Source organism: Nyctereutes procyonoides, unplaced genomic scaffold, assembly GCF_905146905.1.
Source record: "Nyctereutes procyonoides isolate TBG_1078 unplaced genomic scaffold, NYPRO_anot_genome, whole genome shotgun sequence".
Taxonomy (NCBI): domain Eukaryota; kingdom Metazoa; phylum Chordata; class Mammalia; order Carnivora; family Canidae; genus Nyctereutes; species Nyctereutes procyonoides.
This window is the reverse complement of record NW_026575044.1, coordinates 51,107,809-51,133,394: the sequence shown is the minus strand read 5'-3', so window position 1 is coordinate 51,133,394 and position 25,586 is coordinate 51,107,809. Positions and strand designations below refer to the sequence as shown.

Genomic DNA, 25,586 nt, shown 5'->3' with positions numbered 1-25,586 from the left:
GGCAGTGCGGGCGGAGACCCCCGCGGGGCAGGGCGGCGGGGAGCGTTGGGCTGGCGCGGTGGGCGTCGCCCGGGACGGGAGCGGCAGGCGGACGCGGTCAGGCACGGACGGGGGCAGCCCGCGCCCCGGCAGTCCGCGCCGTTTGAAAGCCACAGTTGAGCGCCGCCACCGCCGCCTCGGCTCCCGCCCAGCCGCGGCCCTGACGCGGCGTCGCGCCCCCCGGGAGCCGCGCGAGCCCGAGCGGTCGCCGCCTCCGCCCCGCGGCTACTGGCACCCCGGGGCCGGCCGGGCGCGCCCGAGGCGGGGGAAGCGCGGTGAGCGGCGGCCGCGGCATGTCGCTGCCTCCGGAGAAGGCCTCCGAGCTGAAGCAGCTCATCCACCAGCAGCTGAGCAAGGTGAGGGTGATCAAGTCTGGCCCTGAGCGCCCCCCGCCTGGCGTCCCGGGCGAGGCCGACGGCGCGGGCGGGGGGCTCCGAGGGTGCAGCCGGGGCCGCCTTCCAGCCTCGGCGAAGGGCCGCGGCGGTGAGCGGCGCGGCGCGGCGCGCGGAGGAGGAGGCGCTCACCCCGCGGCTTCGGGAGGCCAGGCCGAATACCAGCTGGTTTGCAGCAGATGTGTGTTCAGAGGGTAGGAATTAGAGTTACTTTAAGGGTGACACTCGCGTCTCTGAAGCTGAGCCACGTGCGCAGTTCTTCGAGAAGTCCGGAGGGAAGTGCCGAGGGTCTGTGCTGAGAGTGCTTGCGGCCCTTCGGCCCTTCGGCCCTTCGGCGCCCGGCGGGAGCCTTGAACGCAGGGAGCTGAAGCAGTGAAAGCTCCCGTTTGCAGTGCACCGGTGTGCCAGGTTCTGTGCTCAGGGTAAAGCATCTTTGGCCTAAGCCTCGCAGTAATCTTTTGCAGATTCATACAGGGTAAACGAATTAACTCAGGGTCACGTCTAATAAGCTGAAAGTTGAAATTCATTCTCTGATCTCCCAGTCCAGGTCCGTGTTCTCTTGAGTGTACTACACTTTCAATAGGTCTGTTTTCTTTGAATGTTATTTGTGGGGAAATGGTAACAAAGGTAGTAGATAACCAGTAGAGATTATTTCTAGAATTTGTACTAAAAGAAATTTAGGATGAAATAAAGAAAAATCTTAGCTTTATTCTCATCGAATTCTAGTAATAATTTTACATTTACATTTTTACATTAATTTAATTAATTTAATAATTTTACATTTCAAACATTAGTTTGAAAAGCCGTCTTGAATTTTGTCCACTCTCGCATTATTATTTTTTAAATGTTTACTTATTCCTGAGACACAGGCAGAGGGAGAAGCAGGTCCCCCGCAGGGAGCCCGATGTGGCACTCCATCCCGGGACTCTGGGGTCACGCCCTGAGCGGAAGGGAGACGCTCAACCGCTGAGCCACCCGGGTGCCCCTAGTACTTTCCCATTATTATTATTATTATTTTTTTTGGTTGCTTTAGAAAGAAGTTAGCTAATTGGCAATGTTTGTCAGCTTTATAAATGTGAGTTATAATGCGAGTTTTCTACACAGATGGATGTCCATGGCAGAATAAGAGAAATCCTTGCAGAGACAATACGGGAAGAATTGGCACCTGATCAACAACAGTTATCAACAGAAGATTTGATCAAAGCCCTTAGACGTCGGGGAATCATTGATGATGTGATGAAAGAACTTAATTTTGTTACTGTGAGTAGTTTGGTGGGGAAGAATTTTGAGAATATGTTCCTGGGCATAATGCTGCTTATAGGGTCCATATTTGGGGCCTGTTTTTAGTAAAATCACTTTAAAAGGCCATTTTTGACTGGTAATATCCTTACTATAAGCTCACTCTACCCTTGAATGTAGCAAGTGGGATTATGTATCAGTGAGATTGGAGTTACATACCATATTTCTCTTTACAATGACAGAATTTTCTGTTGTTATTCCCTAGGTCTGTATCTGTAAGTATACATATTTTAGTGAAATTTGTTCACCATAACCTAGTTCTTTTTCGCAAGTAGTGTCTTATAATTTTTTTAGATTAGGCATATTTTTTAAATAAACACATTGTTTTAGAACTTCATTCTCTGTGATTAACAGATTATCAATTTTTTAAAGAAAATAATGTGTAAGAACCTTCAAATCTCTTTATACAAATAGGTCGGTAGTGAGATGATAAGCCTCTGTGCACAAAATAGTAAGTGGGCCTTCTTTTGAAAATGAGGCAATAATGAGAAACTGTGACCTAATAATACATGGGTAGTATAATGTAAAAATTGGATGGAGTGCATAATACATCAGGGAATAAGTATTTTAATACAGCCTCCTTTTTTGGTTTTTGAGGTTTATAAACCCATTTGTTTGAAAATTGACCCAATAACAGCTTCTGCTGTGTGAATGTCATTTCCTTATTAAAATCAGTTCATGGTAGAATCATAAGCCAAATGTCATATTAGGTTTAGAAAAAGTTTAACCTTGTTTAAGGTATTAAGGATTTGTTAATAGCATTCTGTGGACACTGAAGACAGTTTATTTCCTTATTAGAGTTTAGGAGTGACCAGTTCATCAACTCTTTTCATTATTTTAATTATGCTGGGAAAATAAGAGTTTCCTTGAGGGGGCTTTATCCTGTATACTTCTGTTTAGTTCTTAGTCCGACCCATTGTTGATGTTTCTTTGCTTAGCTATAATTTTTGTTTTCTAATTTGTTTTCATCTTTTTTCCCACCTTTCTAGGACAGTGTTGATCAAGAACTACCTTCCTCTCCAAAACAACCTGTTTGTTTTACTGATAGACAATCAACGTTGTTAAAAAAAAGTATGTATATTTCTTTTAACATTGATTTCGTTTTGCACAGTACTACATATTGATGTGCTGTAGTGTTTGGTATTTGATGAAAACCATTTATTTCCTTCTCGAATGAGATTCTTACCATTTTTGTAATTAATCATCCAAAAAACTTAGATTCTGTTTTGCACCAAGTTGTGTATGTCAGAAGCTTTAGTATATCACAGAGTGGAAGCAAAAACAGAATTACCTGTTTCTCATGTTTTAATAATATGTTTTATAAACATTGTACAGCTTTGCTTTTTTAATGGTAATTGCCTAACAAGTACACTTGCTGAGTTTATATTTGTTTGGTTTGGCTTTGGTGGTGAAGGCGTGTTATTAGATAAGCACCTGAAGAGCAAAGGTTTCTTAAGCCTTGGCTCTGACTCTTTTCTAGCTGGGAGAAAGTAGCCAGAATATAAAAACTCCGATAAAGATATATCTTATTGTGTATGTTTTCTTTCTTGGTTTCAAATGGTCCTGGTATACAGTAAATTTGTTACTTTTTTAATTTAGTCTTTGGTTTTATTTCTGTCAAGTTATTATTTCCTATTGTCTTGATCACATTCCTTAAGTTGTTTGGCAGTTTCCTCATATATATTGCTACACTTTACAGCTAATATTGATCCAACACGGAGGTATCTTTACCTTCAGGTTTTGGGTGGAAAAGCTTTCTTGGAACATCTACAAGAACCTGAGCCTTTACCTGGACAAGTTTGTTCAACCTTTACTCTATGTTTACATTTTCGAAACCAACGTTTTCGTTCTAAACCTGTTCCATGTGCCTGTGAACCAGATTTTCATGATGGCTTTTTACTTGAAGTACACAGAGAAAGCTTAGGTAAGGAGCAATAATAACTTGTCATTTAATTGAGTAAATATTTGTTAGGTTTTATTGTAACATAACTTTTGCTAGAAGGAGAGTTTTATGATGATTGAATCTTCCTACTTTGCTTTTATTTTCTCCACTGCTCTTTTTTACATAAATTACTTCTACCTTTTTGCTTTATTTTCTGCTAAATAATTTTCCCTTAAGATTTTTTATTTTTACTGTTTTAATGGTTGCTTCTTAAGTAGTAAACATTTAAATATCTGTTAGGGGGTTGCCTGGGTGCTGTAGTCGGTTAAGTATCTGACTCCTTATTTTGGCTCAGGTCATGATCTTAGTGTTGTGGGTTTGAGCCCTGCATCGGGCTCTGCACTCAGCACAGAGTCTGCTTGAGATTTCTTTCTCCCTCTCCTCCTCTTCCCCCCCTCCCCCAAAATCAGTCAGTCAACCAATCAAATGCCTGTTAGATGCGTTATACTATACTAGGCAAGTGCTGAGGATATAGTGAAGAACAAGACATAATTCTTCTCATTTATGAAGGATAACTTTGAGAAATAGGATGGGAGTCTGTAACTAATTTTTTAAAATTATATACCTGATTCCTATAATTTTTATATTATTTCTGTAACTGCATTTTATGTTATTTCAATATAGAAATCTTAATGTGTTTGCTTAGCAAAGCTAAAAAATTACACCTTTAGAAATTTAGATTGCTAAGATGGCTAATACAGTATGAAAAAATTTTTTTGCCCTTGGTGAAAAAGGTTACCCTAATAAGGCTGTTTATTTTTTTTTTAAAGATTTTATTTGAGAGAGCACAAGTGAGCACAAGCAGAGAGTGTTGGGGAGAGGGAGAAACAGACTCCCTGCTGAGCAGGGGGTGTGACCTGGGGATCCATCTCAGGACCCTGAGATCATGACCTGAGCCAAAGGCAGACACTTAGCTGACAGAGCTCCCCAGGCGCCCCAGGATTGTACTTTTTAAATTAAGTAATCTGTTGCATGGTTTCTGAGGCATTACCAAATTACTTTATTTGGTTTTATGTAAGTATATTAGTATCCTTTGCAATAAACATATTCTTCTATGTTGGTCTAATGGAATATGTAACGTGATGCATTTGGTTTATGTTGCCAGGTGATGGAACTAGAATGGCTGATTCAACAACAATGTTATCAATAAGTGATCCAGTTCATATGGTGCTAATCAAAACAGACATATTTGGTGAGACTACTTTAGTAGCATCCTATTTTCTCGAATGGCGATCAGTTTTGGGCTCAGAAAATGGAGTGACCAGTCTTACTGTGGAGCTTATGGGTGTAGGTATGATGATTCATCACTGTTACCTTTTTTTTTTTTTTACTGTTACCTTTTTATAGCCATAGCTTGTTTATAAATGCATTTTATGTTTTCTGAATGCCTTTGTAAACCAAACAGGAAACATGTAAAAAAAAACCTTTCATTAGGGAGTACCTGCATGGTGCAGTCACTTAAGCATCCGACTCTAGGTTTCCACTCTTGATTTTGTCTCAGTTCGTGATCTTAGGGTCATGGTCTTAGGGTCATGAGATCCAAGCTCTGCATCAGGCTCTGGGCTCAGTGTGGAGGAGTCTGCTTAAGATTTCTTTCTCTCAAAAAAAAAAAAGAAGAAAAAAAAAAAGATTTCTCTCTCTCTCTCTCTCTCCCCTCTCCCCCTCTCCCCCTCTCCCCCTCTCCCCTTCTCCCCTCTCCCTTCCCCTTCTCCCCTTCTCCCCTTCCCCTTCCCTGTGCTTGTGTGCGTCCTCTCTCTCAAATAGATAAATACTTAATAAAATACTTAAAGAATTTCATTAAAATTACATTTGGACTCTAGTATTGGGGTCTTGGGAAATGTCGTGAAGCATGTTTGGAGTATAGAACTAGGGCAGCCTGGGTGGCTAAGTGGTTTAGCACTGCCTTCAGCCTAGGGCCTGATCCTGGAGACCTGGGATCGAGTCTCATGTCGGGCTCCCTGCATGGATCCTGCTTCTCCCTCTGTCTGTGTCTCTGCCTCCTCTCTCTCAATCTGTGTGTGTGTGTGTCTCTCATGAATAAATAAAGTCTTAAAAAAAAAAAAAGGTATAGAACTATACAGTCAAACTGATCTTGTAAGGAAAAATTTTTTTTTCAGGGGCTTATTTTTTTTCTTCAAATTGATTTGATTGTATATAAGGCTATAAAGACCAGTAGGATTCTTCACACAGATGCATATGTAAAAACTCTACTCCAGCACACTCCAGTGTACAGTGCATCCCCCATTAGTATCAGTGCCTTCCTGCAGCAGTGGTTCTTACAGAATGTGGAGTTGATACTTTTCCAACATTTTACATGTGGGAATATGGGATTCAAAGAGGTGCTGACTTGTTCATTGACAGGATCTATGAATAATACTCTGAGGAGAGAGATGGTGCCTATTTTATTCACCATTGTTTCCTTGGACTCTTGGGAACTATCTGATGTGTGATATGTATTTTCTAATAGAATAAAACCTACCAGTATTTTATGCATAACATATAAGGGAATACTTGGTATTGAAACTAAGTCACAGAGTCAAACCTGGTTGGTGGACGGTATAGCTTTAGTACTTTAGATTTTGATAAGTCATACCCAGAATGTGGTTTTCCTTAAATAGTAAGGGCACAAGTTTTTTGTGGGATATATGTATTTTCAAAAGATACACATTATTTGTCTTCAAATATAGGCCTAACATGATTATCATAGTAGTGACCAAGAAACAAGTATATTCTGATTCACCAGAGGAACAGTAGATCTTGTAACAAGTGTATTTGTTTTCAAATTGTTTAAATCCAGGTATGGATTGAAAATTTGTGTTCACATGTGATGTGAAAAATGGGAAGGAATTATTATATGTGACAAAGTATAAATATTTCCTGAGAACCAGATGTTAACAGTTGCTTTACTTTGTTTTTAATGTAAATCTGGTTGGTATACGTTTAATGAAGATGAAAATTAAGAATACAAAATCCTTTAGATCCAGATAGCCCTTTAAAATGTAATAAGCAAGCTCAAAACATAGATAATCTTACAACTAGATCAAGGTCTTTATGCAAAATAAAAACTGATTTGAGTTGAATTGTTTTTAATATGAATATTAAAGATGTTGAATATTACCTGTATTTCACGTAAGTGGTAAACCACAAAATTCTTAGATTATTTTGGTTAGACTTTGGTTGACTAAATATACATAGTCTGGAAACCTCTGAAGTTCTAAATATTTGTTTATATTTATAGGCACAGAATCAAAAGTTTCTGTTGGAATTTTAAATATAAAACTTGAGATGTACCCACCACTCAATCAGACATTATCTCAGGAAGTAGTGAACACACAGGTAAATGATTCTGAATTTCTCTTCTTTGTGTATTTGTTTTCATAGTAGTATATTTATCTATTGATCCTAGAAAGTAATTTCTTTTTGGAAAATTACCACTTACTGGTTTTAAGCAAGAGAATGACAATACAATTTATTATTAAAAAAATTTTATCTTGGGGTGCCTCAGTTGTTTAAGCATCGGCCTTTGGCTCGGCTCATGGTCTAAGTGTCCCGTGATTGAGCCCCACGTCAGGCTCTCTCCTGGGCAGGGGGTCTGCTTCTCCCTCTCCCTCTGTGATGTTTCTCACTCTCTGAAATAAATGAATAAGATCTTTAAAAAAGAATTTGTCTTGGGAGAAAAAAAGATCACTGACCATTATATGGAAACTAGATTATAAGGGGAGGGGGGAGTATAGACACAGGGAAGTCCGTCAGGAAGCTGTTACAGATGATGGAGATGATGGCTTGGGTTAGGGTGGTGATAGAGATGGAGGGAAGTATGTAGAATTGTTAATTATTTTATAGTATTTAAGGAGGAAAAATACATATTTTTTAAATTTCAAGCTTGCTTTGGAACGTCAGAAAACTGCAGAGAAAGAGCGATTATTTCTTGTATATGCAAAGCAGTGGTGGAGAGAATATTTGCAAATTCGACCCTCACACAACTCACGGCTGGTCAAGATTTTTGCACAGGTTTGTGTTTAATATTTACTGTTGTATATGTAAGTTTCATTTAAGGTGAATTGTTAAAATGTATTCCTGACAAATGAAAGTTTATTTGTAAAAATTGAATATGATTTTGTAATATTCTCTTTCGCTGAGTAGGTGATGTAACGCAGTATTTTATTTTGCTTTTCATTTTCAGTTTTTTAAAAAAGATTTTGTTTATTCATGAGAAAGGCAGACACCAGGCAGAGAGAGAAGCAGACTCCCTGTGGGGAGTCTGATACATAACACAATCCTGGGACTCTGGGATCATGTCCTGAACTGAAGGCAGATGCTCAACTGCTGAGCTACCTAGGTGTCCCTCATTTCAATTTTTTTAAACCTTTTTTTAATATATTTGATTTAAAATAGATAAAAACCCATTTTGTTTAAGTTGGAGTGTGATATTTAGTACTAAATGATTAAATACTAGAATACTTTGCAGTTGATAATGTAAATTCAGCTTTGATGTGCAGAATTGGGGCTATGGGCACATATGTTTAGAAATATATTTTGTTAGGCTATTTTCTTAAAGACAGTCTTATATGTAATAATTCTATATAGCCACCATCTCTGAGCCTATGACAAGCAATATTTAACTGCAGCATTTCAGTTATATATAGATATGCTTCTATTTTTCCTACAGCCTAACCTTATTTTCTCTCATTATCAAATCAGAATAAAATATATGATCAGATCCATGTTTTTTGTAACTTTTGAGGAACCATTCAAATTTTTTATATATAGTTAGCCTTATGTAGATGCATTTATAAGAGTTATAGTGTGGTATTATTTTGACTGATCTTTCTCAGATCCTGTACATTCATCTAGTTTTACCCTACATAGTAGGATGGACTAAGAGTAGGTCAGTTTGTAGATAAGGAGCTTAGAAGTGGGAGAGCCTAGTTGAGTAGGGATGGAAATGTGGGAAATGGCTTCTTGCTTTTCAGTAGCATTGTCTATGCATTGTTTAACAGGGCAGACAAGATAGCATTGATGCCAGGATGGGGCAAAGAGAAACCAGTCAAAATATAACTGGCTCTCTGCTGTTTAGTCTGAGGTGAGGTTATATAAGGAATCTGGGACTTGAGAAGAATGAGTGGATGAGTAAGTAGACCAGAAAAATGACAAAGGAAAGAGGAAGAGGAATAGGAGGAGATATGCAGTTATGCAAATTCTTTTTTTTTTTTTTTAAGGAAATACTACTTAAACAAGTTTCCATCTCTTAGAATTCGTTGTAAGATTTGAACTACATAAGGTCACTTAGTCTCATGGTAACAATATGAGATTGTCAGTTGGCCAGAAGTTTCTACTATTTTGTAAAAACTAAATAGTATAAAGAATAGAAGAGTGAAGATTTTTTCCTAAGATCAAATAGCAGCCCAGTCATGGAGACTCCATTGAGTTGCAGTTTTGACTAGGGCATTTTTGGTTTGACTGGACCACCTCTGGACATATAGAGAGTAAATAAATGTTTATCTTACTTCAGTTCCCCAGAAGTATCTTTGCTGCTGCTTTCTATATTTGACTAGATATGAAGTTAAGAAACAATAGCATTTATTTAAGACAGTCAATCTAATCACAAAAACTGCACAAAAAAACTGCACAAAAAATTTTAAACCAAAAAATTATTATACATGGTCTGAAAATGAATTTCCAGTGCTTCTAGGCATAAGAGAAAATAATTTACAGCAACACTGTCTCTCTGCAGTGAGAGAAATGTTCTCTGTGCTGTCCAGTATGATTGATAGCCATTGACCTATTGAGTGTACAAAATGTTGCAATAAAGAACTGAATTTTACATTTTAATTTTAATTAAAATTTAAATAGCTACACAGGGTTAGTGGCATTCTTAATGGGACAGTGCAGGTTTAGAAGCTGAAATATTGAAATTTTCAAGACCCTTCATTTGATGTATTATGGCTAATATGAGAAATACTGCTGTAATGAAACAATGATATATCTTGTATTCTAAGATGCTACTTTTGATGATTGTCTTAGGGTAAATGCATCCACTTTTTAGGTACTCATTCCTTTCCTTTCTGATAGTGAAGTTGTAAGAATAGGACTAAATGGCCCACTCAGGAACTCAGTTAATTACCTTTATTGTAACAGCTGTAGAATCCTCCAAGTTCTTAAACATAATAATCTGTTGTACTTATTTTTCCTCCCTTGCTTGTTTTACTGTAGTACAATAGTAATTAACGATAACTTAAATTTTCTAGTGCAAGAAATTTTAAAATAAGTTATAGAAATTGACCATTAAGATTTAAGAAAATGTTATAGGGATGCCTGGATGGTTCAGCAGTTGAGCATCTGCCTTTGGCTCAGGGCATGATCCTGGAGTCCTAGGATTGAGTCCCACATCAGGCTCCCTGCATAGAGCCTGCTTCTCCCTCTGCCTATGTCTGTCTGTCTCTCTCTCTCTCTCTCTCTCTCTCTCTCTCTCACATGAATAAATAAATAAAATCTTTTTTAAAAGATAAAAAAAGTGTTGTAAATCACTTGAAGACTGAGGTTATCCTTCTAATATTCAGATTGTGATTTCAAGACTTAATATTCCAACACTATACTAGATCAGTAATAACACTGAGTTAATATGAAAGAAATCCAAATAATAGTTTTCTACTTCCCTCCAAAATTAGAATCATGGTTTTCTGTTTTTAAAATGAATGCTATGGGGGCACCTGGGTGGCTCAGTGGTTGAGTGTCTACTTAGGTTGTGATCCCAGGATCCTGGAATCAAGTCCCACATCGGGCTCCCTGCAGGGAGCCTGCTTCTCCCTCTGCCTGTGTCTCTGCCTCTCTCTCTGTGTCTCTCATAAATAAATAAATAAATAAATAAAAATCTTTAAAAGAAATAAAATAAATGCCATGAAACACCCTTTGCTTAAATCTCTTGTCTTCCTCTGTTCCTTAGTTTCCTTAATTGTCTTTGATTCTTCATTCTACTTGAGCTTTTTTTTTAGCTGATTCCTTTGTTCTGTCTATTTCTGACTCCCAAGATTGTATGGGGAGATGGAGAGTAAGAAAGAGATCACCATGGATGTATTTGAGCCATGGAGGTAATAGTGGGGTGGGAGAGACAAGGAAAAAAAAATCAGTGCCTTTTAGAATTGAGAACCATAGTTAAAAGTCAAATCATAATAATACTTCGCTCTACATCAAAAAATTTATTATCTTTCTTGCTATAATTAAATGTAAAAGGGGTGTTTTGTTTTGTTTTCCTTCCTAAGGTTTGGGATTATAGTGGAGAGGTGATGTTTTTGTGGTTATAGAAAGACATCATTGGTTCTGATAATCAAAACAGTTGTTTTTCTGTTAGCTGAGTTAGACTTTGTTTCTGAGGAGCCTTGCCATGACACAGTGTGTTAAATTGTCTTTGAATTTTGAATAGAAAATAGTGTTTTGATTTTGTCATCTCAGTAATCATGAAGTTAAGGGATATGCAGGCTTTGGTAATATTAACTCTAAACGCACAGTGGTGGACCATCACCAGAGACTTTTGTATGCACTGTAGTTACCTTAAATGCTAGGATACATCATATATTTATATTTAAAAATGTAAAATGTTTTCCTTAAATGATTTTCAGAACTCTGCTTGCAGTTGACTTGGTTAACAAATCCTTGTTTCCTGTGGATCTCCAGGTGTAATGGAAACAAACTGAAAATGAGCTCTGATAATTTGTTGTTATATTAGTAAATCAGAAGAGTTATTCTGTTTGGATATACAGTATTAAGTTCTTTATGATAATATGAAAGGATACTGTGACTTAGATCCCCTCTCCATCCCCTACCCACCTGCCTGTTCTGTTTTCAGAAGAGTCCTTTTGTTTTTCTAAGTTATCGAGGAGTAATTGACAAATATAATTGTATATATTTGAAGTGTACAATATATATGTATATTTGCTATACATATACATCGTGGAATGCCTATCAAGATCAAGATAATAAACACATCCATCAATTTACATAGTTACCTCTTTCTTATGTGGTGAGGAGACTTAAGATCTGCTCTTAGCAGCTTTCAAGTTTACTGTATTAATTACTCTCGTGTTTTCCATTAGATCCTCAGAACTTAATCTTCTTATAACTGAAAATCTGTACCCTTTGGCCTATATCTCTCTGTTCCTCCCTCTGTCTAATCCTTGGCAATCACCATTCTATTCTCTATTTCTATGAAATCAGCTTTTTTTTTTTTTTTTTTTTTAAGATTCCACATGTAAGGAAAACCATACAAGATTTGTTTCTCTATCTGGCTTATTTCACTTTGTGTAATACCCTTCAAATTCATCTGTGTTGTCACAAATGGCAGGATCTCCTTTTTATATAGCTAAATAATATTCTGTTGTATGGGTAATACCACATTTTTTCACTTATTTTTCCATTAAAGGACATTTCACTTGTTTCCATATCTTGACTATTGTGACTGATGCTGCAGTGAACATGGATGTGAAGATAGATGTCTTTTTGAGATATTGATTTCAGTTGCTACAGATATCTCAGAGTGACATTGCTGAATCATGGTAGTTCAGGTCCTTAACTGTCACAAGTTTTGGAGATAGCTTGGGGTTTGAATTCTGGCTCTGTTGCATAATATTGTAGCTTCAATTTCTTCATTTATGCAATGAAAATAGTAAGAGATATTAAGAGGATTAAAAGAGATGTATGTGTGTAGCACTTCACTGCTGGATGCAGGGTAAGCACTCAATAAATGGTATCCAGAATTATTTTATCCCACATTAATATATTCTAAGAAAAGGTGTTAATATTGGGAATAATCTATCCTACAGTTAATATTTTTTCCCTCTTCCCTCAGGATGAAAATGGGATAAACAGACCAGTTTGTTCCTATATTAAACCACTTCGAGCTGGGAGGCTTCTGGATACTCCAAGGCAAGCAGCGAGATTTGTTAATGTCCTTGGTTATGAAAGAGCCCCTGTTATTGGAGGAGGAGGTAAACAGGAACAGTGGTGCACTCTGCTGGCCTTTCTCTGTAGAAACAAGGTACTCTGCACTTCTAATAGAATTAAATAAACAGCAATACATTATAGTTATTGTGAATTTATCATATTTGAAAATAATTAACCTAGAAAAATGGATAAATGATCAGTTTGAACTAGTCAGTCTCTTGTTTTTAATACATAAAAAGCGTTTTTATTTTCTTGTATAGTTTCTTAGCATAATATGATTTTTGTGAGGTGGAGATAAGTATTGTAATGTCAGAAATCAAGATACAGAGGTAAATTCAACTGAATTAGAGACAATGCTGGGATAATCATGGTCTTTCTAGTACTATTCATGTGTTAAAAGCTACTTCGATGATACTTTTTTTTAAAAGGGAAAATAGAAGTACAAAAGGAATATGGAAGAAAATCTTAGATTGCATGGTATTTTGTTTAGTTTCAAGTGTAAGTATATATTTAAGAATTTGCGTACATTTATTGATGTTAAATTGATTTCAGTAAATGAATTTTATAGGTAATTTGATATTTTTAATCTCTGTTCTAAAATGATAATATAAAAACAAGACTATCTTTAGCATTTCAGTTCTGAAATAGAAAAAAATTGTTTTGAAATAATATTTTTTGGTCTGAGGTTGTATATGTAGTATGAGTCTTCATTCACAAAGCAAAGCTTATACAGTAGAAGAACCTATTTAACTCACTTAGATTGATTTGTTAGGAAGATTTTTATGTAAAAAAAAAAACAATCGAAAACGGGCAACTGAGTGGCTCTGACCGTTAAGCATCTGACTCTTGATTTTGGCCTAGGTCATGATCTCAGTGTTGTGGAATCGAGCCTGGAGTCCAGCTCCACACTCAGCATGGAGTCTGCTTAAGATTTTTTTCTCTCTCCCTCTGTCCTTCCCTACTTCTCTCCCCCCCTCCCCAAAAAAGGAAAAAAAATAGTTAAACATTATCAAAAAATTACTTTGATTTATTCTCAAGCTGTGGTTCTCAAAAATTGTGTGTATGGATTTCAGCTTTTTTTATTTCAAATATAGCAGGAATGGTATATACTTAAAATTATTATATAATGAGGTGCCTGGTGGCTCGGTTGGTTGGGTATCTGTCTTTGGCTCTGGTCAAGATCCTGGGATCAAGCCCTACGTCAGTCAGGCTCCCTGCTCATTGGGGAGCCTGCTTCTCCCTTTTCCTCTCCCTTTGTCCTTCTCCCTCCTTGTGCCCTCTCTCACACTCAATCTCAAATAAATTTAAAAAATCACTGTAAATAATTCACTCATAAAGCAAATAATTGCCCCTTTGATTCATTATTTTATTTACCTGAGTTTGTTTAAATGGAAAACATCTTAAATGAGAAGCTTGAAATTATTTTTTCTTAATTAAAAAAAAATTATTCAGAGAGAAAGAGAGCAAGTGAGAGCACGAGCTGGGGAGGATCAGAGGGAGGAGGAGAGACAGACTTTCCACTAAGTAGGGAGCCCAACGTGCAGCTCAGTCCCAGGACACCAGGATCATGACCTGAGCCAAAGGCAGATACTTAAACAACTGAGCCACTGAGGTGCCCCAGAAGCTTGAAATTATTAAAAAAGATATTCTTGCACAAACAAGAGCATTACAATAGTAAAGATGAAATTTCACTCATAATTCCATTGCCAGTTTTTTGCCTTTTAAAAATATTTTTGTATTTTTCTCCTTTGTATATATCATTTTTTTCCATAACTGAGGTACATAAAATTTTGTGTGCTGCTTTATAATTGAACATTATGCTATGAACATTTTCCCATGTGTTAACTACAGTTTTTATGATTTCCATTTCTTAATGGTTGGATAAATGTAAAGTTTTCTTTAGTTGGTATACAAAATCTACATAACTATTTTGCCATTGTAGTAACTATTTCTTTTGGCTACAGTAGCTTGCTTCTAATTTTTTTATATCTTTGTGAGTGAATTTTTTTTTTCACTGAATATTAGGAGTACTATTATATTTCTTTTGAAATTTTTTAGTATAAAATCTCAGTATTATAGAAACTACTGAATCTAAAAGAATGGATATTATATTTTTTGAAAGTCCTATTGAGATTTTATCTATTTTAATTTATTTTTTTATTTTATTTATTTTTGTTTTTGTTTTTTTTAAGATTTTATTTATTTATTCATGACAGACACAGAAAGAGAGAGAGAGAGAGAGAGAGGCAGAGACACAGGCAGAGGGAGAAGCAGGCTCCATGGAGGGAGCCTGACGTGGGACTCCATCCTGGGTCTCCAGGATCACGCCCTGGGCTGAAGGCAGGTGCTAAACTGCTGAGCCACTGGGGCTGCCCTATTTGTTTTTTTAATATTTTATTTATTCATTCATGAGAGGCAGAAAGAGAAGCAGAGACACAGGCAGAGGGAGAAGTGGGCTCCATGCAGGGAGCCCGACATGGGACTCTATCTCGAGTCTACGGGATCACACCCTGGGCTGAAGGCAGCGCTAAACCGCTGAGCCACCCGGGCTGCCCATATTGAGATTTTAAAATGGTATGGGTTCTATTATAGTTGATCAAAAAGCATCTGTGTAGAGCCACTAATACAAAATCACCCTTCCTGCTAACATTGAACTTAATAGTTTTGCTTTTGTATATAACCTATAGTCCTGCACTTAAATACATACCTTTATATAATTGTAGCCTTACTGTTTAATATTTTGATTTTTTTTACAGATTATCAGATATTTTCTGTTTTTGTAGCTTTCATATTTTTAAGTTGTAAAAGTAACATAATGTTAAAATTTAGAAAATAGAAGGGAAAGTGATAGAAAACCTCCCATAATTATAGCCATTGTTGAAATTTTGCTGTTCTTTCACTCATTTTTTTTCTAGTATGTTAATGCCTTAAAATGATCACATATAGATACCATAACTGATTGTTTTAAGTTTGAGTATTTTCCTCTGTATTTGCATTTCTTGGTGTATCATTTGTTATCTTGTCTGTTCATGTTCTTTAGCTATTCATCTTTAAAATCCTGCTGCTTTTCTTCCTCTAAGTTTTTAAATAAACTTTAGAATAATGCCCCCTTTCCAAGTATGATTATCAGATTTGTGAGCACTGACTTTGTAAAATAATTTAGGTTCTTCTAAAATTAATGTATTCTTACCCCTCTCCTTAATTGTTTCAGCTTAACACTAGACTAATGATTAAAAGTGAAATTTAGGGGTACCTGGGTGGCTTAGCCGGTTAAGCATCTGCCTCCACTCAGGTCATCATCTCAGAGTCCTGAGATTAAGCTCCATATCGGGCTCCCTCTGTGCTTGGTTTCTCTCACTCATTCTCTCTCAAGTAAATAAATAAAATCTTAAAAGAAAAAAATTAGGGGTGGCTAGCTGTCTCAGTCAATGGAGCATGTGACCCTCGGTCTCAGAGTTGTGAGTTTGAGTCCCATATTGAGTTTATAAATTACTTTAAAAAATCTTTTAAAAAATGGAATATTAATATTGCTTTTTAGTTATAATTTTGTATTGAACATTTAATGAGAAAATTGTGAAGGAATAAATACTTAATTCATTTTCTAGGGTGATTGTGAAGATCATGCTAACCTTCTGTGCAGCCTTCTTCTTGGATATGGATTAGAAGCCTTTGTCTGTGTTGGGACTAAGGCAAAAGGAGTACCTCATGCATGGGTTATGACCTGTGGAACTGATGGAACCATCACTTTTTGGGAGAGTTTAACAGGACACAGGTTTGTCAGTCATGTTTACAAGGATATTAAAATAAAGATGTAAATTTTTTTTAATTGTTTATTCATTCATGAGAGAGAGAGAGAGGCAGAGACCTAGGCAGAGGAAGGAGCAGGCTCCTCACAGGGAGCCTGATGTGGGACTTGATTCCAGAACTCCAGGATCACGCCCTGGGCTGAAGGCAGGCACTAAACCGCTGAGCCAAGATGTAAATGTTTTAAATTAAAGATTCTTTGTTTATATTAGATGGTACTCAAATGCACAAATTGATAATTTTCATTATTAGAGCCTTTTTATGACCAAGCAAAAGATTGCTTCAATTAAAACAGCTCTTAATTTGAAGAAAATTTGTACACCTAAAATATTCTTTACCAATATAATATTGGTTAAAAAATAAATTACTTATTTTAAATTTTGTAATTGGCATATGCTTTTTCTAATGTTTTTCCCCAAGCCTAAAAATAAATTGTTGTAAATCATGATTTCTTTTGAAAATTTGATGTCACCAACTCCACATTGGTAAATTCACTGTATGCTTTTCTTAGTTCTTTGGACTGCCATCAGATTTTGAAAGAGTTCAGTGTTCCCTCTTTCCTGGAACCATCTCTTTCCTTAGCTTCTACCACAGCATTGTCTTTCAGTTTTCATTATTCCTTTTTCTTTTTTTTAGTTTATATTATTCCTATCTGGCTGTTCTTACTTCACCTTTATCTAATCTATAAATGTTGGAGTTTCTAAAGGCATAGCCCTGGGCCATCTTCTTAGGTTTCTTAATTTTCCCCTGGTTGATAATCATTTTTGTTAGTTGTACCTATTAATGTATAGCTAAAGTATTTTAATTGTGTTATTTGAGATGAATGATTTTGATCTTAATGGTTATACATAGAATATATTCTCATGTTGAGTAAAGTTGATTTTTATATCATATGTGCCATACAATTACTGTAATAAAATTGTAGAAATATAAGAAAAAATAAGTATTAAACTCTAGTCCTGGGAAATAGTTATAGCCCTAAATATCTTTCTTAATAAATGTTACCTTCTTAATTTTTAAGTTTTTACTGTATAAAGTTATACTTTACTTTTTTTAGGTACATCCACAAACCTGCCAATCCTGATGAATCTCCAGTTGCAGAACAGCCCAAACCTCTGTACCCATATCGAACAATTGGTTGTGTTTTCAATCATCAGATGTTCCTGGGAAATTGTCAGCCCTCTGACTCAGTAGAAATCTGTGTATTTGATTTGAATGATGAATCCAAATGGAAACCCATGAGTGAAGAAGCAATCAGATCTGTGTGTGCTCCAGGAGCTACAACATCTCTTCCTCCTTTTCCCCCTCTATGTGCATCCACAATTGATGCTTCAGTAACAAGTAATGAAATAGAAATGCAGCTAAGACTGCTAGTGTCAGAACACAGGAAGGTAATTAACACTGATATTTGTAGTTTCATGCATTTTTTTCATTTGTTTATGTATTTAACAATAATACATAAGGGGAGGAGGGCAGCTAGGATAGTACCAATCACTGTTCTAGCCCTGAACAAAACAAATTTAGTTCCTGCCTTTAAGCTTGTAGTTTTGAAAGTCATTAGAGTTAGGTTCTGAGACCAAAAGTTTCCAAACTCACTAATACTTTTAGAATTTATTACTTCTAGAAATGAGTGATAAACTAGTTCAGACTTTTGCTGAATACCACTCTTTGGATTTATTTTTCTGTGGAGTACTTAATTCATATTATTCCTACTGAAAATACTGGGTTATATTTTTTTCGTAATCATTTTTTTCCAGGTTGGTTTTGTTTATTTTGCCCTATCACATGAATTTAGCTGGATGTAAAATTATATTCTCATTCTAGCTTTAATTTGCATTGCCCTGATTATTAATGAGATCAGTCCTTTTATTAGCCATTTAGATTTCTTTTGTGCATTAGACATAGCAGACATAAAAAGATATAAAAAGATTAGTATATTTTAAGAATTTTTGTTCATTGGAAAAAACCAGTCAGGGAATGAATGAAAACATGATTGGAGTGGGTGCAACACATAACCATCAAAGGACTAGAATATTTATTTCTAATTCATCTTTTGGGATTCCATAATAGACTCCCCACCTTCAGTGAATCCTGTTGACTGTGTTCCTTGAGGGCATCAAAGGCAAAGTGATTTATTAACTATGTTTTCTGGGCTTCCAATTACTATTAGTTTGGCTTCTAAAATCTGCTGTACTCACTTGCCAACTCATCAAAGCTTTTAGAAGTGCATTTTGGAAAGTAATCTGGCACTTATAGTTTGTTCTCAGCAGTAGGTTGTTCAAGGACCTACTTCACTTACACTGCGGAGAATGAAAGCCCCTCACTACTGCACGTTTCCCTCCATCACTCATACTATACTGCCTTTTAGTTTTCCTAGGTCTTGTTTACAAATAAGACCAGTATTTTATTGTAATAGGAATTTATGTAGAAAAAGAAAACAAAAAACTGAGCTAGATACTAGTGTTGATCACTAAGTTAATGGTGGCTGTAAGCCAGCAAGTGAGATTTACTTGTCGCCACGGAAAAAAAGATAGATGAACATAGACCTTTGGGGTTACTTGGAACCAGCTAAAACCTTGAATACAAAATCAGGAAATGGCAGAGATCTATTATGATAATCAAAATATTTAGAATTTTTGAGAAAATTTTTTTTGTAACAATGTTTTTAAAATATCACGTGTATAGATATATGTAGTTCATTTCATACTACAAGTGAAATCTTAAATGCCTTCAACATTCTATAGAAACATGTTTTAAGCTCCCTGAAGGCTTAAAGCATATCTTTTCACCTTTATATCCCTTTACGGTATAAAAGTTAGTATTATCATGTAATTCATTTGTTCACTTTTCTCTCCTACTATAGTTGAATTTGTGTTGGGACAATTAAATTAAGCAGATTCAATCTTACTCTTTAAATAAAACGTGATTTCAAATTTCAGCAGCACTGTGTTTTCCATAGTAGGACTGTTCCATGTAGTATTTTCTAGTGAATATTAAGGAAGTACAGATTTTAGAGCCTGTACTAACATCAATGTATTAAAAGTTTTTTCTTTTTTTTCTTCTAAGTAAAACCAGGTACCTGTAGTTCCTTTATTTGTACGTGTCCTTATCATAATAGAAAGTTTAAAAAGTTATGATGGGCTTTATATTAAAATATTTTTTATATTTTAAATATATTAAAATCATCAACACTTATAATTGGTTTTTAAAATACTAGTATATTTCACCTTTTTATCTTTCAATTGCTGAAGGATCTTGGTCTCACTACTGTTTGGGAAGACCAGCTTTCCTATCTCTTATCACCAGCTTTGGCTTCTTATGAATTTGAGCGTACAACAAGTATATCTGCAGGCAATGAAGAATTTCAAGATGCCATAAGGAGGGCTGTACCTGATGGTCACACATTTAAAGGGTTCCCAATACATTTTGTCTATAGAAATGCAAGGCGTGCATTTGCTACATGTCTTCGGTAAGGTGGAATTTATGAATTTGTAAATGTTAACTGTCTTAGGAATTTAAAGATTTTTTTAAAATTAATTAATTAATTAGAGTAGGAGATGAGGGCAGAGTGGGGATAAGCAGACATGGACCCAAGTGCGAGGGTGGATCTCATGACCTGAACTGAAGTTGAGAGACGCACAACCTACTGAGCAACCCAGGTGTCCCTATTAACCTAGACTTTTAGCAGTCTGTTAGTCTGGTTGTTTAGGAATGACTTTAGAATCACGTGAACTTTTATAATGATTTATTTTCCTTGCCACAGATAGTGATTCATTAGGTCTGAAATGTGGCTCTAGGTAGTTGGAATAATTTTCCCGTTGGTTTTGGTGCTATCTCAGCTGAGGATTTCTAATCTTATCTAGTGTAATTTTTTAAATTTATAGACTGAGAAAATATTGTGTAATTTCAATAGCTAAACCAAAATCATAGGGCTATTGGTAACAGAGACTAGATTTTTTTGTGTGTGTGTTTTTTTTTTTTTAATTGGTGTTCAATTTGCCAACATATAGAATAACACCCAGTGTTCATCCCATCAAGTGCCCCCCTCAGTGCCTGCCACCCAGTTCCCCCACCCCCTGCCCACCTCCCTTTCTACCACCTCTTGTTTGTTTGTTTGTTTCTTTTTTTGTTGTTGTTGTTTGTTTCCCAGAGTAAGGAGTCTCTCATGTTCTGCAGAGACTAGATTTTTAAAAATTATTTTAAATATGGAATGGACTTATTTGGAGATAAAGTAAAATCTGTGTTCACTTCTTAATTAAATAAGTTTTCTTTTGTAGGTCTCCTTTCTGTGAAGAAATAATCTGTTGCCGTGGAGACCAGGTGCGACTGGCAGTTCGTGTCCGAGTGTTTACTTACCCCGAATCTGCATGTGCTGTTTGGATCATGTTTGCTTGTAAATATCGCTCGGTATTATAGGACTAACTTTTCTGTAAGAATCTACCTGTGTTTTATTGGAATTTTACACATTGTACATTATAGCTGTTTAGAGGTTCATTATTTTAAAAATCACATTTTGGCTTGGATGTCATATTTCACTTTTGTATATACCTGATTGATAATAGTTTGAAAAAAATCATGTGTGTATTTAAAAATTAAGGATAAAAAACTTGTAAAGTCTGAGTGGAATTTAGTATAAATTAAGTGTCTATTTTAATAAATGCTACATTGTTTACAGGTATTCAGTAGTTTAAATATGAATAAAATAAAATTTACTCAGTTTTCTTTACATTAACAGGTAATCAGAGAGAGGTTTATTTGTCTAAGGGTTTGAGCCATAGAAAAATCAATATGATCATTATTTTTCATAGGTTAATGATTAATGGGATTATTTTATATAAATTAGAAATTAACCTCACAACAGATTTGTTAAATAGGTGAAAATACATTTTGGTGAACTATCACTTTTGTGGCTTACCCATTGGCCATAGGGATGTTTGTGACTTTCCAGGGATTTATGGGAAGATTCTGATGCAAGAGTAGGAAAAACTGATACCAGAAAAGCATAAATATTAATAAAACAAATCTCACATAAAGATAAATGAATAATTTATAAATACATTAGTTTGATTCATTATATAAAAATGAACTGAGTATTTTAGAAGAAGTTCACCATACCCTTTTGTTACGACACCGATATACTGTTTTCTGTAATTATTATTGGCAGTCTGTTGCTGATTCTCGGTAGTCAGAGGATTCATTACTGGCCTTTTTATGGATTCCATCTTATGAAATCACATTTGTTTTTCTTTTTTCCTTTTTTTTTTTCATTCTGATAAAAACACCAGAGTATATGCAATTACTCTAAATTGGAGAATCATTATGTGAGGCCCCTGAAAAATGAGCATATGTGAGGGACTCCATGCTGATATTTGCTTTAAAACTGAGTTTTAGAAGTTAGTTTTAAAAGTGAGCATCAAAAAAGCAGTAGTAGTTTGACTTTTTGTAAGAAGCTGCATGACATAATTGATAGATTGGATTGCCCATTTAGCATCTGTGCATAGATCTTGATTCAGTTGCTTCATCTATTGGTCTTTTTAAGAAAGCACTGTGGGGGGATGCCTGGGTGGTTCAGTGGTTGAATGTCTGCTTTGGGCTCACGGCCTGACCCTGGGGTCCCAGGATAGAGTCCCACATTGGGCTTCCTGCATGGAGCCTGCTTCTCCCTCCGTCTCTCTCTCTCTCTCTCTCTCTCTCTCTGTGTGTGTCTCATGAATAAGTAAATAAAATCTTAAAAAAAAAACACTTTCTCTAAAAAAGAGGGGCACTTGGGTGGCTCAGTTGGTTAAGTGTCTGACTCTTAATCTCCTTGATCTCAGAGTTGTGAGTCTGATTCCCACATTGGGCTCCACGCTGGGCATGGAACCAACTTAAAAAAAAAACAAAAAACGCAACAGTGTGTACCAGTTGGCTGTGCAAAATTACTCTTTTCATCACTTAATTGTAAATAAAATGATTTAATGTTTTTTAAAAAATGAAAATCTAGAGATACCCTAAAATTTACCTTTTGTTTATTTTTACATATGATGAATATTTATGATTTAACTTATTTTTAAAAATCTGAAAATATCCCTCTACTTTCAGTTTTCATTGAAAACAGTAATCAGATATTCTTGTGAGACTGACATACCTTTAGAGAATTAGCGAAATAAGAATTGACTTTTTTACTTTGTTACCAGAATTACTCATAAGGTTATCAATAGGGAAAATTGCTTATAATTTTCAGCTTTTGGAATAAAATTATTTATGGGGCACTAGAAGGCAGACATGTTAAGATTAAGGCTATGTTATCTTTGAGGCTGGGTGGACCAGAAAAACACATGTATATTCATAATGCATCTTTGGTATAAATTCTAAAATAAATTTTCTTTTTATGCACTTTAATAGACTCCAATATGAAGACTCCATTATAAAGTCTATAGAAATTATTTTCTGTAAAGGTGGTTTATTTCAAAAGATTCTTTTAGTGAATTTATCATTAGATTTCTTATTACTAATGTTTCTTTTTAAAAATTGAATTTGCATTGTCTGTTTAGCTGTCATAAAAGTTGTTTTCCTATTAAAAATGTAAAATAATTTTTATATGTCTTTATTCTTTTTTGACAATATGTACACTAATACAGTCCTCTATACATTTATATGTATGTGTATATAATATATAGGTGTATTTATTTAGTAGAAGATTATCAGAAACCTAGAAACTTCATTACTCAAGCATGAGCCTGTTGAATAAAACTTACTAAATTTAGTTCCAACTAAGTGAACACTCCAAATGCCTTGGAACTTTTTTCTACTATTGAGGTGTACATTTTTTGATATGATCTGCAAAAACACCTGAAACCTGGCAGTTCTGGAAAATACATATTTTAAACCCACTTTTCTACTTCTTAACAAAGACAAGATTTGGGATCCCTGGGTGGCGCAATGGTTTAGCGCCTGGAGACCCAGGATCGAATCCCACGTCGGGCTCCCGGTGCATGAAGCCTGCTTCCTCTGCCTGTCTCTCTCTCTCTCTCTCTCTCTCTCTCTCTCTCTCTCTCTCTCTCTGTGACTATCATAAATAAATAAAAATTTTAAAAAAAAGTGAAAAAAAAAGACAAAATTTGAACCAAATGAAAAGTAGGCTTTATATTTGAAAACACTTGCTATTAAAGTATTCTGTGCTATATAACTGACCATCAGAAGGCATTAGTTCTAAGTTGCCGATTTAGCACTTTTGATTTCATGCTGTGCTAAAAAAACATAATTTAGGTTAGACTACAGTTGTCAGGTTTTTAATTGTTTTTGACTATTAGATAACAATTTTGTCCTTTCTACTTAAAGAGATAAGTACAGATATTAAATGATCTAATTTTAAACGTGCTCTTTTAAGTCAATGAAAAAGTAGCATTGCTTTCTAGCTGTTGTTTCTGTTGATAGTGGAGAAATAATTTGAGATTAGTCAAAGCTTATATAAAATAAACAGACAAACATATAAACTAGAAGCCATCTAATTTTGAAGAACCTAAATTGTTTATAGCATGTTCTACATTTAAAACACAAGTTGAGGGCAGCCCGGGTGGCTCAGCAGTTTAGTGCTGCTGTCAGCCCAGGGCCTGATCCTGGAGACCCGGGATCGAGTCCCACATCAGGCTCCCTGCATGGAGCCTGCTTCTCCCTCTGCCTGTGTCTCTGCCCGCCCCCTCTCTTTCTGTCCCTCATGAATAAATAAAATCTTTTAAAAAAATAAAAAACAAGTTGACTTATCACTAATGCATATAAATGTTGGGTATTAATGTTTTCTCCTGAGATTTGGTTGGCATAGTCATAATTACATTTGACTTGTATTTGGTTTGTGAATTAACTACATGACACCAATGTTGAAGTAGTCATTGATATTAGGAGGGAAATAGAGGAGGTTATTAGCTGGTCATTAGTTCACGATATATTCTTTCTCTTAAAGATTTATTTTAGAGAGAGTGAGCAGTGTGTGTGGGGGGGAGAGGTAGAGGGAAAGGGAGAGAGAGAATCCTTAAGCAGACTCCATGCTGAGCACAGAGCCCAATGTGGGGCTTGATCTCAGGACTCTGAAATCATGACCTGAGCCGAAATCAGTGACTGACCCACCCAGGTGTCCCAGTTCACATATATTCTTAGAAAAGATTTTGTCTCTGATTCTACTGAATACTCATATTAATACTCCAAAACAGATATTTCCTAGTGCTTTTGAAGATAACTAGTTTTGTTTTCATTTTTGTTTTTTTGGTTTTGTATCTGAAACTAGAGTTTTAACTGTCTTTATATATAGGCTGTTTTTATACATGATCTAATATTTCATGGCCTAAAATTACAGGATTTTGGACTTGAAAGGAGTCTTAGGTCTTCTAGTCCACATAATATATATAGTAATGAAATGGAGATCTAGAGAAGTGAAGTTCCCTGTCCAAACACATATAACTCAAATAGCAGATCTGCTCTAAAATCAAGTTCTGGCTTTGAGTTTACTCCTTTTGCTATATCTGCATAATGTGAGTTTTTCTCTCTGTGGGCATTATTGGGTATGACCAAGTAACCATCCAACATAGAATGGAAAGTTTTCATTTTAGTGGTTGTACCCAAGACATAGAAATATGGAAGGCACCTGTCTTTAATGGTACTCATAATATAACCTATCAAAAATTACAGTTAACATTTAGGGTATCAAGTCACTGACATGAGGCCAGAATTACTTTTTAGGGAAGATGGCCTAGGGAAGCTGAGGCCCTTAGAGGGGCAGTGAGCTGCTTAAGATTCTTGGTGGTGTAGAATTCGACTATTTGTATACCTAAGAGAGATTTCAGTAAACAGATCCAGGGATAGTCCCAACTAACATACACCTAGAAAATATTTTAGTCCTATTGTCTGTATTTTGAGAGCATTATTCTGAAATTCTGAATTTATTTACAAATTAGATGTAACTGGTCAGTTGTTACCGAATTTTTACAAAATCTTTTCCTTGTACACCATGGGAATGGGAGCAATGGGAGCATGAAACTAGAAGATGATTGTCAGAAGTTAGATGATCTATTTGATTTGAATATAAGCAAATAGATTTTATCATTAATTCAGCTTTATTGACATAATTTGCCTACCATACAATTTTAACCATTTTTTTCTTCCAAGTTTTTATTTAAATTCAAGTTAGGGGCACCAGGGCG

General features: G+C 35.8%; 1 protein-coding gene across 1 annotated transcript; it reads left to right on the top strand.

Annotated features, from left to right (window-relative positions):
* Positions 1-159: 159 nt before the first annotated feature.
* On the top strand, positions 160-22,794 carry CEP76 (centrosomal protein 76). Its single transcript, XM_055324451.1, has 12 exons — positions 160-395; positions 1,536-1,691; positions 2,720-2,801; positions 3,430-3,654; positions 4,778-4,963; positions 6,911-7,008; positions 7,555-7,683; positions 12,515-12,703; positions 16,215-16,381; positions 17,471-17,804; positions 19,665-19,882; positions 20,691-22,794. Exons 1-12 carry the CDS (start codon positions 333-335, stop codon positions 20,827-20,829), a joined length of 1,986 nt encoding a protein of 661 aa, XP_055180426.1. The 5' UTR covers positions 160-332; the 3' UTR covers positions 20,830-22,794.
* The last annotated feature ends 2,792 nt before the right edge of the window (positions 22,795-25,586 follow it).

What these genes read in the sequence shown, in the direction of transcription:
- CEP76 (XM_055324451.1), top strand. Translation starts at nt 333, where the DNA reads ATGTCGCTGCCTCCGGAGAAGGCCTCCGAGCTGAAGCAGCTCATCCAC. An exon ending in TGGTCAAGATTTTTGCACAG is followed by an intron (nt 7,684 to 12,514) that starts GTTTGTGTTTAA and finishes CTCTTCCCTCAG; the next exon opens with GATGAAAATGGGATAAACAG. An exon ending in TAGTGTCAGAACACAGGAAG is followed by an intron (nt 17,805 to 19,664) that starts GTAATTAACACT and finishes CAATTGCTGAAG; the next exon opens with GATCTTGGTCTCACTACTGT.